Genomic DNA, 20,590 nt, shown 5'->3' with positions numbered 1-20,590 from the left:
GAATAGACCCCGTAGAAGGAGATCATTGAATTCAAATAGGCAATACTCTCCTCACATCCCTCTGACATTCACTGCACGCTGAGAGGAAAACCGGGCTCCAACCTGCTGCAGAGCGCATATCAACGTAGAATCTAGCACAAACTTACTTCACCACCTCCATAGGAGGCAAAGTTTGTAAAAACTGATTTGTGGGTGTGGTGAGGGGTGTATTTATAGGCATTTTGAGGTTTGGGAAACTTTGCCCCTCCTGGTAGGAATGTATATCCCATACGTCACTAGCTCATGGACTCTTGCTAATTACATGAAAGAAAACAACCTTAGATCGGCACACACAACCCTCTATTCAGAGGCGTATCTACACACTAGGCCTATTCGAATTAGGATCCGAGCCCAGAGACCATATCCATAGGCCAAGTGACGTTCAAAATCCGACAGGATAAAATCAGCACCACAAGGGTGACATGAACCCAGGTAACAGCAGAAAAGCGTCCAACCAGTACCTGCCTGGTATAAGGACACTCCAGAACTGTCCAAGGTCCAAGAAAATTCGACCCAAAGGATTGATAAATGAACTAAAAAAACATAATTCTATTATTCAAAAAGTGTGCAACAGGGGGGCGGAGCCAGCAGTGCACAGAAGAGGTTGCAGATCTTTAGAGCTCCTGCATAGTTTCAGCTAAATATGATTTAAAGCCAGATCTTTGACACATCTGAGAACCTATATTATAATGGGACTATTTCCACAACTTTATTTGCTGATCAGAAGCCACTAAACTTTGCTATTCTGCTATCTGTTGTGGGTTACACTTGAAAATCCTACTATCTATCTATAGAGCCGGCGGCCATTTTACCACGCTTGCAGACACGCAATCACTATGGCTGATATCCACGGGATATTTCTTGAGATCACCAAACTCCTGGCCCACCACCACGGCAAGCTCGCTGCCGTTTTGGATGGAGCTGGGGAATCGGAGGAGAATTGCAGGATTCCGGTGGAATTGTCTCCGGACTTAGCCGAGGTGGACACTGATTGGGGGGATGCCCTGGGGCCCCGGCATTCCTCGTATGTCTCTAGTCTCGCATCTGCTGGGTCCGGGATATATCGGGAGACTGAGGAAATCAGCAATGAACTCTTGCTTTCCAGCACGGTCCTACAACACCGCATGGGAGAGGATCTCACTCGCATAGCTGGTTTGGTAACTACCGAAAGTCAGGGTTCTCAAGGAAACATAAAGGTCCTTGATGCGATTAGCACTAACTGCCATCCTGTCACTCACAGTGTCTTTCTAAGAGGCCTAAAAATAAACAACACATCGCAACAGCTCTCTCTTAAATGGGAACAGCGTACCTCGCTTCGCTCCTTCTGGGTTAACACTTCTGAGGCGAAGGGTGCACTGCTTCATTTCTGCCCTAGGAAAGCCGGAATAGGTTAAGTACATCTAATCTAACATCATGGTCTTCCCATCGTACACGAAACTTTCAACATTTAGTCCGATGTGTCGACACCATTTTTGACTGACAAGGTTAAACTGTATAAGGCACAGCACGATATTGTGGCCATAATGAACAACGGCAAATATAACAATGCCGAAAATTTAATATACAAGCAGGTTTGGGAACTATATTCATCCCTCTATAGTTCACAATGCATTTTTATCGATATGAAGCTATGGAAGGCCCTCCTAAATAGATAATGTTACTATGAAGGTGAACTGACATTAAGATACCGTGGGACTGCATTCTTTTATTCACCTCTTGAACAGAGGGCTTGCTTTATGGTTACAGGACGGACTATGTTCTTATGTTTTTATGCTATTTGTTAAGTGGCAGGTTAATGGGTTTTATATAGTAAATAGTTTTATATGTTCCGCCAGCTCATGCAATGTTAGGTAATTATCACTTGGGGTTGCTTACTAGATATGGTATATTTCACACTCATCAATGGGTTAATAAACTCTGTATATAAATGGGGGTGTATGAGAGAATGGGAAATATTGCTGATAATCTAGATTCTGGTGCCACCCTTAACCAGTAATGAAATTAAATTTATACAGGGAGATATAGTATCAGACCATATATTAATGGTCTGATAAAGTAAGGGAAATGAAGGCACACAGAGAATTTATTTCATACCAAAAATAAATTTATTAATTATAATCCCTTATCACATTTCGTGAAAAACTCTGCATTTGACTCAAACCAACACAAAATAAGGTAAACACCATATATATACAACACCTTAAATCTAAAGTAACAATGCCTGCAGGATATCTATAAAGCATACGTATGCTGCTAAGTCAGATAATATCTAAAACACACATTAATCAGGTTGCTAGAATGTATATAGACCTAAAATAGAACAATTGTGCACATATCCTAATATTAGTTATAACATGTCTAAAGCAGTGTGTCAAAACATAACATAATGGAAAAAGTAAAATAAACCGCTGAGAAAAGTCTCTCTCAGAAGCTAGGAGGAAACACAGTTAGATCCTGCACTCGGTCCAGGAAAATGCAAAGTGAAAATACAGTCCTTTATGCAAAAGGTAAAGTAAACGTATTAGTTCTTACTGTGATCTGTTCCTAAAAGTAAGATTTTAAATCACTTGCCAGGATAGAGCATGCAGCGGTGAAACAAACTAGCTCTGTGTCCCAGGAGATTTTTCAAAGAAGCAGACCGCTCTCTCTGTGGCGTCTGATGTCACTGGGGGGGGAGGTGGTATAGCTTTGCAAGCTCTTCCAATCGGACTTGTAGGTAAAGTGCACTTTCCGTGTGTAGTAGTGATCAGCTGTATCGGCATCCGCCGATTTTTTCACGAAATGTGATAAGGGATTATAATTAATAAATTTATTTTTGGTATGAAATAAATTCTCTGTGTGCCTTCATTTCCCTTACTTTATCAGACCATTAATATATGGTCTGATACTATATCTCCCTGTATAAATTTAATTTTAATAAACTCTGTAACCCACTCAGTTTAGAGAGCCAGTCAGAGCAAATTTTATTAATTTAGTTGTTTCAAACGATGACATTTATGATTCTAGGGTTTTTGTGGTCAGCTACGCTACTCTCCCTATATGTTAGCATTTATAAGCTGGTTATTACCCCATGCACTACATATTAATGTTGTAGTTTATACGCTCCAAATAACACCACCTATGGCTTTAGGATCTTCTGCGATCAATAACATTGTTCTATTGGTATGTTGTTGTGTGCAGGTTGACTAGTTAATCTTTAGATTTCTAAAATAATTTGCATGTTGTGAAATATAATGCTAGACTGTGTGCTACCATTCTCAGTGCGTCATTGCCATAAATGTCAGTTTATACCATTCTCCATGCATGTATGACCACCTCCCCTCCTCACCCCCCCCCATTTTCATATAATGTACCTTCCTGCTTGGAAGGGCTAGTTATGCGGTCTGTCTTATTTGTACCGCAACCTTTATCATTGAAAGTATTAATGTGACATTTCTCTACTTCATTTATACTGTAATGCTAGTAATATGTGACTATGGAAAAGTCCACAAGATATAAGAGATTCTCAAAATATTTTTGTATTGCAAAGCTGATTATGCATGGCTGCAGGGTGTTTCCCCAAAGTTTACAAGTATTCATGCTATATTATATACGTTCACAGAATGTTTCATGATGTAGGGGGACCTCTTAATTCTCTATGTCATAAAACTAGGAGTGCATATCAGCAAAATGTTTTATAGCAAAACTAAATCTGGAAAAGTGAGGTATTTGTTTTGTACGGGTAAAACTCTTTATGATATAATGGTTATGACTATATCTTTGTAAGTATCACGGATATGATGTTGTTCTTGCCCCGTTGCTCTTCCTATATGTTAATATCCCTCTTGCAATGTGACATGTATGTTGTAACCTACTTTTAACCTCAATAAAAATATTATATATAAAAAAAAAAAAAAGTGTGCAACAAAAAGTGCTCACACGAACACAAAATCGCAAGTATCAGTTCCAGAGAAGAAAGTTTTCAAAAACGTAAATCTAACAGACATGATCTTAAGAAAAACAAAAACACATCTATCCAGATCAAAATCCAGCTTCCTCCAATCACGGCATGGCCTCAGGAAATGACTCCCCTGGGAGGGAAGCCGTGATTGGAGGAAGTCTGATTAGTCATTGCTGACGTGTGAAGAGAAATTCTCCGTGTGGGGGAAGCTGCTCTGGCTGTGAAAAGAAGAAAGTTAAGTTTTTAAACAAAACGGCTGCTTTCTAAACTTTGATGAATGAAAGTGCCCTTGTTTTTAATAGAATTTTTAAAAACCGGGTTTTCATTCATCAAAGTTTACCTTCACTTTAAGTGCGCCACACTTGCATACACTGGGACCTACATGAGGAAACCCGACGTTCATAATCTAGCTGAAGCATGAAAAAAAGAAAAACAGAATTGTATTATACATTTGCAGTCCCTACGAGCATTAAACCCGAAAGCCGATTTGCGAAATTTAAACTAAGCACGCCAAAAATAAAACAGACAAATGCAAGGGTAATAATGTAAAGATTTAAAAAGGAGAATCAGTCTGCCAGGAACGAACAACAGCTCAGTGGCTTGTTCTATGGCTGGTTACCACCTGGGAGTAGCTTCTTTTTGCCCAATTGTGCTTTTCACAGAGGAACACTTTCCTGATATATATCAGTCTGATCCCGCCTAACAAGGTCAGTCCAGTCCCGAAATACCAGGCAATTCTCTTCTGAACAAGGATAACGGCAACCCCGGATGATTGTTTCGGCCTTCTATGGGTCTTGTCAGTGAGGTACATTCATTCCTGGCAGACTGCTTCTCTTTCAGTTCAATAATGTAAAAACTCTGTCCAAAGTCCTTTTGAAACACACACAATGCCTTAATAAGTTTGAGTGGCTAAAAGTTAAGCAGTACTGAAATGTATTAGCTGAGATTATGGAATAGGAGTATATTGTAGATCCATAGAAGAAAGCAAAAGACAAGTCCCTATAAACCATTTATGGAGGGTATGTGACAGATTTACCATGAGGTGAAAAAGGAGCCACAAAATATACCCTATATACATCTCTTTGACAAGCACCCGGGCCTCGACTGAGAACCCCTCTCTTTGAAGAATCAAATGCATATCTTCATTCTTCAACCACTTCTAGCGGCGGTTAAGTAAAGATTGGGGAACATATGAGGTGGGAGGGGTTTTATAGAGCTGTTGTGGTTTGGGAATCTTTGCCTCCTCCTAGTGGTAAGGAAGAGTAATTTCCAGGAGCAATAGATCCTGGACCAACACACTTAAAGCATTGAAAGAAGTTTAAATTATCAATACCAATATCGTCTAAAAAAACAAAAAACAGAATTTATGTTTACCTGATAAATTACTTTCTCCAACGGTGTGTCCGGTCCACGGCGTCATCCTTACTTGTGGGATATTCTCTTCCCCAACAGGAAATGGCAAAGAGCCCAGCAAAGCTGGTCACATGATCCCTCCTAGGCTCCGCCTACCCCAGTCATTCGACCGACGTAAAGGAGGAATATTTGCATAGGAGAAACCATATGATACCGTGGTGACTGTAGTTAAAGAAAATAAATTATCAGACCTGATTAAAAAACCAGGGAGGGCCGTGGACCGGACAAACCGTTGGAGAAAGTAATTTATCAGGTAAACATAAATTCTGTTTTCTCCAACATAGGTGTGTCCGGTCCACGGCGTCATCCTTACTTGTGGGAACCAATACCAAAGCTTTAGGACACGGATGAAGGGAGGGAGCAAATCAGGTCACCTAAATGGAAGGCACCACGGCTTGCAAAACCTTTCTCCCAAAAATAGCCTCAGAAGAAGCAAAAGTATCAAACTTGTAAAATTTGGTAAAAGTGTGCAGTGAAGACCAAGTCGCTGCCCTACATATCTGATCAACAGAAGCCTCGTTCTTGAAGGCCCATGTGGAAGCCACAGCCCTAGTGGAATGAGCTGTGATTCTTTCAGGAGGCTGCCGTCCGGCAGTCTCATAAGCCAATCTGATGATGCTTTTAATCCAAAAAGAGAGAGAGGTAGAAGTTGCTTTTTGACCTCTCCTTTTACCAGAATAAACAACAAACAAGGAAGATGTTTGTCTAAAATCCTTTGTAGCATCTAAATAGAATTTTAGAGCGCGAACAACATCCAAATTGTGCAACAAACGTTCCTTCTTTGAAACTGGATTCGGACACAAAGAAGGCACGACTATCTCCTGGTTAATGTTTTTGTTAGAAACAACTTTCGGAAGAAAACCAGGTTTAGTACGTAAAACCACCTTATCTGCATGGAACACCAGATAAGGAGGAGAACACTGCAGAGCAGATAATTCTGAAACTCTTCTAGCAGAAGAAATTGCAACCAAAAACAAAACTTTCCAAGATAATAACTTAATATCAACGGAATGTAAGGGTTCAAACGGAACCCCCTGAAGAACTGAAAGAACTAAGTTGAGACTCCAAGGAGGAGTCAAAGGTTTGTAAACAGGCTTGATTCTAACCAGAGCCTGAACAAAGGCTTGAACATCTGGCACAGCTGCCAGCTTTTTGTGAAGTAACACCGACAAGGCAGAAATCTGTCCCTTCAAGGAACTTGCAGATAATCCTTTCTCCAATCCTTCTTGAAGAAAGGATAGAATCTTAGGATTTTTTACCTTGTCCCAAGGGAATCCTTTAGATTCACACCAACAGATATATTTTTTCCATACTTTGTGGTAAATTTTTCTAGTTACAGGCTTTCTGGCCTGAACAAGAGTATCAATAACAGAATCTGAGAACCCTCGTTTTGATAAGATCAAGCGTTCAATCTCCAAGCAGTCAGTTGGAGTGAGACCAGATTCGGATGTTCGAACGGACCTTGAACAAGAAGGTCTCGTCTCAAAGGTAGCTTCCATGGTGGAGCCGATGACATATTCACCAGATCTGCATACCAAGTCCTGCGTGGCCACGCAGGAGCTATCAAGATCACCGATGCCCTCTCCTGATTGATCCTGGCTACCAGCCTGGGGATGAGAGGAAACGGTGGGAATACATAAGCTAGTTTGAAGGTCCAAGGTGCTACTAGTGCATCTACTAGAGCCGCCTTGGGATCCCTGGATCTGGACCCGTAGCAAGGAACCTTGAAGTTCTGACGAGAGGCCATCAGATCCATGTCTGGAATGCCCCACAGTTGAGTAATTTGGGCAAAGATTTCCGGATGGAGTTCCCACTCCCCCGGATGTAATGTCTGACGACTCAGAAAATCCGCTTCCCAATTTTCCACTCCTGGGATGTGGATTGCAGACAGGTGGCAGGAGTGAGTCTCCGCCCATTGAATGATTTTGGTCACTTCTTCCATCGCCAGGGAACTCCTTGTTCCCCCCTGATGGTTGATGTACGCAACAGTCGTCATGTTGTCTGATTGAAACCGTATGAACTTGGCCTTTGCTAGCTGAGGCCAAGCCTTGAGAGCATTGAGTATCGCCCTCAGTTCCAGAATATTTATCGGTAGAAGAGATTCTTCCCGAGACCAAAGACCCTGAGTTTTCAGGGGTCCCCAGACCGCGCCCCAGCCCATCAGACTGGCGTCGGTCGTGACAATGACCCACTCTGGTCTGCGGAAGTTCATCCCTTGTGACAGGTTGTCCAGGGACAGCCACCAACGGAGTGAATCTCTGGTCCTCTGATTTACTTGTATCGTCGGAGACAAGTCTGTATAGTCCCCATTCCACTTGGAAGGAAGAGGAACGGAATGAAGTATTTGACAAGAGTTCAGAAGTTTTGTTTTTCTGGCCTCTGTCAGAAAAATCCTCCTTTCTAAGGAGTCTATTATTGTTCCCAAGAAGGGAACCCTTGTTGACGGAGATAGAGAACTCTTTTCTACGTTCACTTTCCATCCGTGAGATCTGAGAAAGGCTAGGACTATGTCCGTGTGAGCCTTTGCTTGAGGAAGGGACGACGCCTGAATCAGAATGTCGTCCAAGTAAGGTACTACTGCAATGCCCCTTGGTCTTAGCACCGCTAGAAGGGACCCTAGTACCTTTGTGAAAATCCTTGGAGCAGTGGCTAATCCGAAAGGAAGTGCCACGAACTGGTAATGCTTGTCCAGGAATGCGAACCTTAGGAACCGATGATGTTCCTTGTGGATAGGAATATGTAGGTACGCATCCTTTAAATCCACCGTGGTCATGAATTGACCTTCCTGGATGGAAGGAAGAATTGTTCGAATGGTTTCCATTTTGAACGATGGAACCTTGAGAAACTTGTTTAGGATCTTGAGATTTAAGATTGGTCTGAACGTTCCCTCTTTTTTGGGAACTACGAACAGATTGGAGTAGAACCCCATCCCTTGTTCTCCTGATGGAACAGGATGAATCACTCCCATTTTTAACAGGTCTTCTACACAATGTAAGAATGCCTGTCTCTTTATGTGGTCTGAAGACAATTGAGACCTGTGGAACCTCCCCCTTGGGGGAAGCCCCTTGAATTCCAGAAGATAACCTTGGGAGACTATTTCTAGTGCCCAAGGATCCAGAACATCTCTTGCCCAAGCCTGAGCGAAGAGAGAGAGTCTGCCCCCCACCAGATCCGGTCCCGGATCGGGGGCCAACATTTCATGCTGTCTTGGTAGCAGTGGCAGGCTTCTTGGCCTGCTTTCCCTTGTTCCAGCCTTGCATTGGTCTCCAGGCTGGCTTGGCTTGAGAAGTATTACCCTCTTGCTTAGAGGACGTAGCACTTGGGGCTGGTCCGTTTCGACGAAAGGGACGAAAATTAGGTTTATTTTTTGCCTTGAAAGACCTATCCTGAGGAAGGGCGTGGCCCTTACCCCCAGTGATATCCGAGATAATCTCTTTCAAGTCAGGGCCAAACAGCGTTTTCCCCTTGAAAGGAATGTTAAGCAATTTGTTCTTGGAAGACGCATCCGCTGACCAAGATTTCAACCAAAGCGCTCTGCGCGCCACAATAGCAAACCCAGAATTCTTCGCCGCTAACCTAGCCAATTGCAAAGTGGCATCTAGGGTGAAAGAATTAGCCAATTTGAGAGCACGGATTCTGTCCATAATCTCCTCATAAGGAGGAGAATCACCAGTGATCGCCTTCTCTAGCTCATCGAACCAGAAACACGCGGCTGTAGTGACAGGGACAATGCATGAAATTGGTTGTAGAAGGTAACCTTGCTGAACAAACATCTTTTTAAGCAAACCTTCTAATTTTTTATCCATAGGATCTTTGAAAGCACAACTATCTTCTATGGGTATAGTGGTGCGTTTGTTTAAAGTAGAAACCGCCCCCTCGACCTTGGGGACTGTCTGCCATAAGTCCTTTCTGGGGTCGACCATAGGAAACAATTTTTTAAATATGGGGGGAGGGACGAAAGGTATACCGGGCCTTTCCCATTCTTTATTTACAATGTCCGCCACCCGCTTGGGTATAGGAAAAGCTTCTGGGGGCCCCGGGACCTCTAGGAACTTGTCCATTTTACATAATTTCTCTGGAATGACCAAATTCTCACAATCATCCAGAGTAGATAACACCTCCTTAAGCAGAGCGCGGAGATGTTCCAATTTAAATTTAAATGTAATCACATCAGGTTCAGCTTGTTGAGAAATTTTCCCTGAATCTGAAATTTCTCCCTCAGACAAAACCTCCCTGGCCCCCTCAGACTGGTGTAGGGGCACTTCAGAACCAATATCATCAGCGTCCTCATGCTCTTCAGTATTTTCTAAAACAGAGCAGTCGCGCTTACGCTGATAAGTGGGCATTTTGGCTAAAATGTTTTTGATAGAATTATCCATTACAGCCGTTAATTGTTGCATAGTAAGGAGTATTGGCGCACTAGATGTACTAGGGGCCTCCTGAGTGGGCAAGACTGGTGTAGACGAAGGAGGAGATGATGCAGTACCATGCTTACTCCCCTCACTTGAGGAATCATCTTGGGCATCATTTTCTCTAAATTTTGTGTCACCTAAATCACATCTATTTAAATGAGAAGGAACCTTGGCTTCCCCACATTGAGAACACAGTCTATCTGGTAGATCAGACATGCTAAACAGGCATAAACTTGATAACAAAGTACAAAAAACGTTTTAAAATAAAACCGTTACTGTCACTTTAAATTTTAAACTGAACACACTTTATTACTGCAATTGCGAAAAAGTATGAAGGAATTGTTCAAAATTCACCAAAATTTCACCACAGTGTCTTAAAGCCTTAAAAGTATTGCACACCAAATTTGGAAGCTTTAACCCTTAAAATAACGGAACCGGAGCCGTTTTTATCTTTAACCCCTTTACAGTCCCTGGTATCTGCTTTGCTGAGACCCAACCAAGCCCAAAGGGGAATACGATACCAAATGACGCCTTCAGAAAGTCTTTTCTATGTATCAGAGCTCCTCACACATGCGACTGCATGTCATGCTTCTCAAAAACAAGTGCGCAATACCGGCGCGAAAATGAGGCTCTGCCTATGATTAGGGAAAGCCCCTAGAGAATAAGGTGTCTAAAACAGTGCCTGCCGATATTATTTTACAAAATACCCAGATTAAAATGATTCCTCAAGGCTAAATATGTGAATATATGAATCGAATTAGCCCAGAAAATGTCTACAGTCTTAAAAAGCCCTTGTGAAGCCCTTATTTACTGTCTAAATAAAAATGGCTTACCGGATCCCATAGGGAAAATGACAGCTTCCAGCATTACATCGTCTTGTTAGAATGTGTCATACCTCAAGCAGCAAAAGTCTGCTCACTGTTCCCCCAACTGAAGTTAATTCCTCTCAACAGTCCTGTGTGGAACAGCCATCGATTTTAGTAACGGTTGCTAAAATCATTTTCCTCTTACAAACAGAAATCTTCATCTCTTTTCTGTTTCAGAGTAAATAGTACATACCAGCACTATTTTAAAATAACAAACTCTTGATTGAATAATAAAAACTACAGTTAAACACTAAAAAACTCTAAGCCATCTCCGTGGAGATGTTGCCTGTACAACGGCAAAGAGAATGACTGGGGTAGGCGGAGCCTAGGAGGGATCATGTGACCAGCTTTGCTGGGCTCTTTGCCATTTCCTGTTGGGGAAGAGAATATCCCACAAGTAAGGATGACGCCGTGGACCGGACACACCTATGTTGGAGAAAAAAAATGTTCACTACATTCCAATGCCGACAAATTTGCACATGTGCAGCAACTCAACTTTACATACTTGCAGTGTAACCTAGGTTCCATAATGGCAGGGAGGTGCATGAAATTTAGTGTCTAGTGTCCCTTTAAACCGCATGATAAATTAGCGCTCCACTTGTAATCTAGTCCAAAATGTCACAAGCCACCTGTCCCATAGATCACCAGTGAAAAGTTTAAATACATCACAGTAGCCTATATACATTTAATTTATTATGTTTTTTTACTGTAACTATGCACTGCTCTGCTAATGCTTTTTATAATAGTTTTAGTGTTATTCATGTGATCATCCCTATTCTCCTAATCCAACCTCAAATAATGTTTCACAAATATAATAATGAAAAATGAAAGCGAGATGTAAAAAATTCCACAATTGTTTTAGGTACAAGGGGCCATTATGCGTGTTCTCATTTTTACACCATGTGTAGAGGAACCAGCAACACTATGTATAAAGTCACTGTTATTTGTCATTCACTTCAAATCCGCCCCGAGTGTAAAAACAAGAATGATGACCCCTGTAACTAAGAGTATTACTTTACCCACCCTTTGGATAAAAAAAAATATATAGAAAGAAAGAGAGAGAGAAAGAAAGAAAGAAAGAAAGAAAGAAAGAAAGAAAGAAAGAAAGAAAGAAAGAAAGAAAGAAAGAAAGAAAGAAAGAAAGAAAGAAAGAAAGAAAGAAAGAAAGAAAGAAAGAAAGAAAGAAAGAAAGAAAGAAAGAAAGAAAGAAAGAAAGAAAGAAAGAAAGAAAGAAAGAGAGAGAGAGAAAGAAAGAAAGAAAGAAAGAAAGAAAGAGAGAGAGAGAAAGAAATAGAAATAAAGAAATAAAAAGAGAGAGAAAGAAAGAGAGAAAGAAAAAAGAGAAAAAGAGAAAAAGAGACCAACAAACATTTGTGTCAGATCTGCATACACAAGATAAGTATAGCTCAGTAGAAGACTGTTGTTGTATATCTTTTCTGTCTGCTATTTGAAAGAAAAAGGCATGAAACATATATATGTGTAAAGTCTAGGTTTTGGAATTGTGCAAAAAAAAAAAAAAAAAAAAAAAAAAAAAAAATATATTGTTTGCCATTTAATAAGGAAAAAGCTGAGACTTCCTGACAACTACCTTAATAAGCTCCAGGTCACACTGTCCCCTTTCATATGCCACACAAGCCAGGTGGGGGTCTCTCTTCTCACAGTACTTGCCCACAACACAGCTGTCATAAAAGGGGTTCTCCCTTAGGAACCGTTCTGGGTTGTTGTTGCTGTCAATATAAATTTTGGCCAAAGCATTGTGGGTAGCTGGCTCTTCACACCCTTCATGAATTCGAGATTCCAGCCAAGGTAGGAGCAACTTCAACCTGTTTTTAAGATGAATGGTGAATATGAAAATGCACCACAGAGCAGCAAAATTCATTCAATGGAAAAACATTTTGCATCAGGTAAAAATTTGACCAAGATAGTTTGCTCAATTTACTTTAATTTTATATCCTCAAGACTACAGATTCTAATATTCCATTGCATTCGGTTTTAGCATAAGATTTTATTTTCTGCCTTTAATCGTGTCCATATTTTATTTTTTTTATTTACAATTTATATTTCAGAAAAGAAAAAAAAAAAGTCAAGGATTTTATACATTCATTTTAGTGTTTAACGTTTTGTCATTTGGGCTCGCTCTGCTAATGATTATGCAGAATAGATATGTCTATTGTTAACCATTAAATACAGATGTTCATGGTGGTACATAAGTTTGTTTATTTGGTCGGTTCTTAAAAAACATAAAATTATGCTTACCTGATAATTTAATTTCCATTTGTGGGAGGAGAGTCCATTGCTTTATTCATTACTTGTGGGAATTACGAACCTGGCAACCAGGAGGAGGCAAAGACACCCCAGCCAAAGGCTTAAATACCTCCCCCACTCCCCTCATCCCCCAGTCATTCTGCCAAGGGAACAAGGAACAGTAGGAGAAATATAAGGGGATAAATGGTACCAGAAGAACAATATTAAATTTAGGCCCTCCCCCCGGAGAAACGGGTGGGAGCACAGATAGAAATTAAATTATCAGGTAAGTATAATTTATGTTTTCCATCTTAATGGGAGGAGAGTCCACTTCTTCATTCTTTACTTGTGGGAATAAATACCCAAGCTCTAGAGTACACTGAATACAGAAAAAAAACAGGAGGGTAAAAGTAGGCGGACCCTATACTGAGGGCACCACAGCCTGCAGAACCTTTCTCCCAAAAGCTGCTTCCGCCAAAGCAAAAAACATAAAATATGCAAAATGTTGCAAAAGAATGTAAAGAGGACCAATAGACGCCTTACAAATCTGCTCCAATCACCACCTCCCATGACCAAGACAGTACAGAGAGTTAGGACTCCTCTCTAATAGACACTCGGTCAAGAAAGAGGGAAAGAATCACATGGTGCACAATGGAGGACCGTCCCTGCTATGAGAAAAAGCGTGCCAAGCTTGTAAGCTGCATGGTACTCAAAGTGAAACCTGTATATTCCATAACAGCCTGTGAGCCCATAACATCTCACACATAAAAGCAGCATAAAATCAAACATAAGATTATTCCCCCCTGTATAATAATCCCCCTCAGGAGATATTAACCCTTGATTCTATACAGATAAAAGGAGTCACACTGTGAGCCTGTCTTCTAGTGTTATCATACATGTATAAAAAATGAAACAATCTTACCAAAATCTATGCCGTGGAACAGGAACACGGCCTTTCAAGTGTGACAGGTTAGTAGCATCGCTCCTGACATGGACTTGAGAGCAGCAAACAGGCAACGAAACTCGTCAACGCTGATTGCTTAAGGAGATGTTAATATGAGTCGGGATGGATTCGCAGAAGAACTCCTCCTGCATCTCCGGACTCTAAATTTCACCCATGCTCTCACTGAGAGGCTGACAGGACTTCTTAAAATTCTAGTCCCATTGCGAAGAGTACTACCCTCCATTAGAGACTACTCTGAATCTTCCAACACTTCTTTGCCAACCTCCTGTGATGAAAGGCAAAGAATGACTGGGGGATGAGGGGAGTGGGGGAGGTATTTAAGCCTTTGGCTGGGGTGTCTTTGCCTCCTCCTGGTGGCCAGGTTCTTAATTCCCACAAGTAATGAATGAAGCAGTGGACTCTCCTCCCATTAAGATGGAAATAGGGTTAATGTTTTATGTACTTATATTTATACTGAAATGTTGGCTTGAATGTAATAACACAACTTTAATATAAAAGCCAAAATGATTAGGGACTAATATTTTCACACTCCACATCACTTTCGGTTTTGTGAGGAATAGAATAAAAATGAAACCAAGAAAGATTGATTAATAAGTGTCAATATATCAGTTAATGCAAAAAGGTTCAACAAGTTAGACTCTCTAGTGTATAAATAAAAAGGTATATTTCTTAAGAGTAATTTTTTTTTTTATTCCCTTTTCTTACGTTTCTTCCTGGTTAAAGATGTGCAACTGGAACACTCATGTGTCACTCCAGATGAGTATGTGGCCAGTGACAGATACCGGTTTCTGATTGTCTCACTAGAAGAATCCTTATCTGCAGTAGGTACTGGAAGGTAACTGGACTATATGTATTTAAACTCTTGGCAGGGGTTAAGCAAGCAAAATTCAAAAAAATAAAATTTAAATAATAATAAAATTTGCCCATGGCAGACCTCCATAGGACAGGTGAATTCAGTGTAAAGCAGAGGCATTTTGAGGATATAACAACTCCCAAACTTAAAGAAAGATAACCAGTGTGCATTGTCTCACCTGTTCCTTTTTTCCACCTCAGCAACCAGTTCATCAGTGGAGAACTGGCCATGTACAACCATAATTAGGTTCTTTATAATATCTTCAGAACAATCCACATCCAGAAGTCCTCCCACAACCGCTGGGATACGGCTTGGATTGACCTAAGGGCAGAGATACAACCTTTAACTAACAGAATTTAAAGGTTTGACTGCACAGAATCATTTCCAGAATAAAATGTCCTATATTTTATATCAATTAAATTTGTGTTATCACATAATTGAAAGGGTTTTATACAATATAGTAGTAAAAAATAAAAAAAATTGCATAGTTTCATATATTTTCCAAAAATAATTAAAACCAATTACAATTTCAGTGACTCACCTTTTGCACATAGATCTCAATATATTTCTGAAGGTTGTTGCGATACAGGTAGAGGACAAGATCATGGACAAAGTCAAAACGGTCACAAACAATAATTAATGGAAGTTGGTCTGTAAGTTTGGCCTCCTAGGAAGAAAAAGAGGACAAGATAATGATGATCCAAGAATATCACTATAAGGGTGTGTTTGCTTACAGAAGAATCCATTAGATCCTAAAACAGGAGGGTGCAAGTACAGTAGTGTCTTGAATTCTCAGTAACAGGAAACACATTGGGTGGCATCATCCAATTGCCTAGGATTCATGGTGGGCAGGGAGAAGAACAGAGCACCCACTGTTCTGCATATAGGGTTTAGTATACCTTTAACGTATAATGAGAGAGAAGAATGTTATTTTTTATTGTTTGTAGTGAGAAATCATAGCTCAAGCGACATACTTTGAGGAAGTTTTTGACACGTTCAGGATTGTAACAGTTGCTTTCTCTGCAGATCCGTTCCACCTCCTTAATCTGTCCTGTTTTGCATGCTGCCTGGATATACTTAAAGTGCACGTCAGGGTCTTGGCTGAAGTTAACTATGGATCCCAGGAAGTAGAAGAGACCTGGCAGTAAAGGATTGGCAAAAAGTTAAATCTTGAGCTGCAAACATTGAGAAATCAATGTCAACTCAAAAACTGAATATTAAACACAGTTTGATATTCAGATGTAGTTGAAGGCATGGATTTATATGAATTAACATTATTACAAAAAGCTTAGATACCTTCATAACTCTTGAAAGACTCGAAGAGTTCAATGAGGTTCTGAGTGCCCAGTTGTTCATGATACTTGGATGCCACTTGAACACAGAGTTGTAGATTCTGCCTGATGTTAGCTGATAGCATTGCGCGCAGGCACTCCACAGAATCCTCCACAGACAGTGAGCCAAAAAAGTTTACCAGCCACTGTAACCAAGCACAGTCGTCAAAAAACAAACAAACAAACAAAAACAAACACAGTTTGGAACACTAAAAGGTAATTAGAGAAATGAGAGGAAAAGAGAGCGACTGTAGTTACTAGAAAAAGATACAAAAAAAATAATCGACAAGAACACTCACCTCTGGATTGAGAAGGTGTGTGTGCACCACAGCTCTTTTAATATCATAAGGGTCTGTGTAGTGTTCAAGGGCTCTCTGCAGCAGTCCTGCCTTTTCACAAAGCTGAGCAATGTGGGCACGGTCATAATGTGTAAACATCTGGTTTCCTAGAATGGCATCTGCTACCTGACCAGGATATAGATGCAAGAGAAATAAGATGAGATAGACAAGTCTTTTATAAGATGCTTAAGCCTCTGATGTGGGTGTCTATTTCTAAAAACCTAGTTCACATATGTGCAATGATAGACAGCAGGATCATTTACTGCAAATTGTAAAATATAAAAGTAATTTGGACCAAGGCAGAGTGGTAAATATAACAAGTTTTAGATCAGCGGATATAAAAATATAGCTGTGGGTTTCTCCCTGATGCTTTATAAGGTAAAATTGTGACAAATCTAAAAGTGAGTTTGGAGATCAATGCTGTGGCAATAACTCACGTAGCAATTTTTAAGTCTTTTACACGGCAATACCTGTGGTGCATGGATCAGGTTCATCTCCAGCAAGCGTGTCTGAAGGTGGCCTTCTGCAGGACGATTGTTTTTTAGTGCATCAAGCAGGAAGGATGTGCACTGCTGGATAAGGCTATTCTCCATAAAGACATCTACAATCTGGAAATAGATAAGACAAGGTGATTGTTAACATAGCATGAAAATAAGGCAGTACAAATTGAACAAAAAAAAGTAAATGTGTTTTGAACTTTAATACTTTAACATTCAGAACTCAACAAAATTGTTCAAAACAGTGGCGTATTAAGGTTTTGTGCTTCCCTAGGCACTCAAAATTCTGCTGCCCCCCAGATTGTAACATTTTCTTTTGTTTTCATGGTATTTCTAGAGTAAATGTTCACCAGGGCTTACAAAACACTCGGGTGGGTTGAATTATTATTATTATTCTTTATTTATAAAGCGCCAACAGATTCCACAGCGCTGCCCATGGGTACAAGGATAACAGTACAATGGAGAAACAATACGATAAGACAAAATTTTACAGACAAAAACAGGGGGAATTGAGGGCCCTATTCCCGTGGGAACTTACAATCTAGATGGGTCGGATGGGAAACAGGAGGTGGGGACTGCAAAGGTGAGAATGATATTAGTGAGGAGATAGAGGGCAGCTGTTAGTTAAGTGAAGTTAGTATGTTAATAAGTCGGGTGATAAGCTTCCCTGAACAGAAAGGTCTTTAGGGAACGTTTAAAAGGAGGAGAGGTTAGGGGCAAGTCTGACAGCACGAGGAAGTGTGTTCCAGAGGGTTGGTGCCGCACGAGAGAAGTCCTGTAGTCTAGCATGAGAGGAGGTGATGGTAGAGGACGCAAGAAGCAGGTCATTGTTGGATCTTAGGGGGCGGGCAGGAGTGTATTTGTTGATAAGTGAGGACAGGTAGGGTGGGGCAGCATTGGTGAGGGATTTGTAGGTCAGGGAAAGAATTTTTAATTTAAGTCTGTTGTGAATGGGGAGCCAGTGAAGGGACTCACAGAGAGGTGCAGCAGAAACAGAGCGTCCAGAGAGGTGGATTAGCATTTAGGATGGATTGGAGGGGAGAGAGGCGGGAGAGAGGGAGGCCAGTTAGTAAGTTGTTACAGTAGTCAAGTCGGGAAATTACCAGGGAGTGGATTAGCCGTTTAGTAGTTTCAGCACTTAGAAACTGACAAATTTTGGAGATATTGCGTAGGTGGTTGCGGCAGGATGAAGAGAGCAATTGGATGTGGGAAATGGACAGATTTGAGTCAAGCGTGACTCCAAGGCAGCAGACTTGGGGTGATGGGGAGATAGTGGTGCCGCCAACAGTGATGGAAAAATTAGAAACTGGAGTAGAGTTAGAGGGGGGAATTAGAAGTAGTTCGGTCTTGGACATGTTTATACTTAGGTGGTGAGAGGCCATCTAGAAGGAAATGCCAGATAAGCAGTCACTGATGTGAGAATTGACAGAAGGAGAGAGTGCAGGGGTGGAAAGGTAGATCTGGGTATTGTCAGCATAGAGATGATAGCTGAAGCCATAGCTGTTGATAAGTTTACCCAGTGAAGAAGTGTAAATAGAGAAGAGTAGAGGACCCAGGACAGAGCCTTGATGTACTCCAACAGACAGAGGCAAAAGAGAGGAGGAGTCACCAGCAGAAGAGACGGAGAAGGATCTGTTAGAGAGATAAGAGTGAATCCAGGAGAGGGCAGTGTCACAGACCCCAAGAGAGCTGAGAGTCTGTAGGAGAAGTTGATGGTCAACAGTGTCGAAGGCAGCAGAGAGGTCCAGTAAGATGAGTATAGAGTAGTAGCCTTTGTTTTTAGCAGAAAGGAGATCGTTAGTAACCTTGGTGAGGGCAGTCTCAGTTGAGTGTTGGGGATGGAAGCCAGATTGCAGGTGGTCGAGCAATGAGTTGGAGGACAGGAATTGGGTTAGGCGATTGAAAACTAGTTTTTCAAGTAATTTTGAAGCTAGCGGGAGCAGTGATATGGGGCGGTAGGTTGCAGGGGAGTTGGGGTCAAGGGAGGGTTTTTTGAGGATGGGGGGGTGACCTTTGCATGTTTGAAGGAAGCAGGGAATGAGCCGGTAGAAAGGGATAGGTTGAATATGTGAGTAAGAGCCGGAGTGAGGGTGAGAGACACAGGGGGAATTAGAGGTGAAGGAATAGGGTCACGTGGGCAGGTAGTGAGGTGAGAGGAAGACAAAAGGGAAGCCACTTCGCTCTCAGTGGTCGGGAGGAGGGTGCAGAGTGGGCCACTGGGAGTGAAGTTGGGAGATTGCAGGTTTGTGTTGGGATGTTTCTTCGGGTGGCAAGTGTTTTATTGAAAAAATAGTCACGTGAGCAGTAAATATATATAAAATTAGATGCTGCCCCCCCCCTTAATCTGCCACCCTAGGCAAGTGCCTTGTTTGCCTAGGCCAAAATACACCCATTGTTCAAAATCTAGAACTCAAAATAAATAAATATAATTATACAAAATAGATACACATATATAGTACTACATTTGTATTTCCCTCCAACTCCCAACAGGGCGCTCAAGGTCTACTATCAACTTTAATAAGAGGTCAGAATATATTAACCACAAAATTCACCTCTAGGAGCCACATTTTCAATGCTTTTAAAACAATTTATTAAAAATGTATTTATTAAAAAAATAAAACGCTACAAATTTAATTTAGATGCGTTTCACAATGATAATATTACTGGGCATAAAAATACTTCATGCTAGCTAAATCCAATGCAGCAACATGCAATTACACATTTGATCAGATACAATGAATACATTTGGCTCATAATTATATTGTGGTGTTCCGATGACCTATATAATTGGTTTATACAAGACTGCAACAAAAGATGTAATTACAGATGAGACCATCAATATGTGGGAGTATAATTGGTGAAGTGAACATAAAAAAAGAGCAGAGATTCCTTTAGCAATGCAACTGGATATCATCATGTGTGCACTCTTTACCCCAATTAAGTTCAACATGGACCAGCCTTGTAAGGAACAGGAAAGCACAATAGTAAAGCAAGTTATTGAAACAAACCACACAATGCCTGTAACATTCATTAAAGGGACACTGAACCCAAATGTTTTCTTTCATGATTCAGATAGAGCATGCAATTTTAAGCAACTTTCTAATTTACTCCTATTATCAATTTTTATTCATTCTCTTGCTATCTTTATTTGAAAAGCAAGAATATAAGATTAGAAGTAAGCCCATTTTTGGTTCACAACCTGGGTTGTTCTTGCTGATTGGACAGCACCAATAAACAAGTAAAGTCCAGGGTTATGAACCAGAATTTGGCTGGGTGCTTAGCTTAGATGCCTTCTTTTTCAAATAAAGATAGCAAGAAAATGAAGAAAAACAGAATTTATGTTTACCTGATAAATTACTTTCTCCAACGGTGTGTCCGGTCCACGGCGTCATCCTTACTTGTGGGATATTCTCTTCCCCAACAGGAAATGGCAAAGAGCCCAGCAAAGCTGGTCACATGATCCCTCCTAGGCTCCGCCTACCCCAGTCATTCGACCGACGTTAAGGAGGAATATTTGCATAGGAGAAACCATATGTTACCGTGGTGACTGTAGTTAAAGAAAATAAATTATCAGACCTGATTAAAAAAACCAGGGCGGGCCGTGGGCCCGACACACCGTTGGAGAAAGTAATTTATAAGGTAAACAAAAATTATGTTTTCTCCAACATAGGTGTGTCCGGTCCACGGCGTCAT

General features: G+C 40.9%; 1 protein-coding gene across 1 annotated transcript in view; it reads right to left on the bottom strand.

Moving 5' to 3' along the window:
• The window catches only part of CLTCL1 (clathrin heavy chain like 1), a 314,203-nt gene that overhangs the window by 140,702 nt on the left and 152,911 nt on the right, over positions 1–20,590 (bottom strand). Inside the window, exons 11-17 of the mRNA XM_053701960.1 lie at positions 16,871–17,008; positions 16,362–16,526; positions 16,028–16,208; positions 15,706–15,869; positions 15,273–15,398; positions 14,910–15,052; positions 12,259–12,493 (exon numbers count right to left, since the gene is read on the bottom strand). Of these exons, the coding sequence (XP_053557935.1) occupies positions 12,259–12,493; positions 14,910–15,052; positions 15,273–15,398; positions 15,706–15,869; positions 16,028–16,208; positions 16,362–16,526; positions 16,871–17,008 (1,152 nt within the window). The remainder of the gene's footprint in view (positions 1–12,258; positions 12,494–14,909; positions 15,053–15,272; positions 15,399–15,705; positions 15,870–16,027; positions 16,209–16,361; positions 16,527–16,870; positions 17,009–20,590) is intronic.

This window comes from Bombina bombina, chromosome 2, assembly GCF_027579735.1.
Source record: "Bombina bombina isolate aBomBom1 chromosome 2, aBomBom1.pri, whole genome shotgun sequence".
Classification (NCBI taxonomy): Eukaryota; Metazoa; Chordata; class Amphibia; order Anura; family Bombinatoridae; genus Bombina; species Bombina bombina.
The sequence above is the reverse complement of the archived record's forward strand: the minus strand, read 5'-3'. Positions and strand labels throughout refer to the sequence as shown.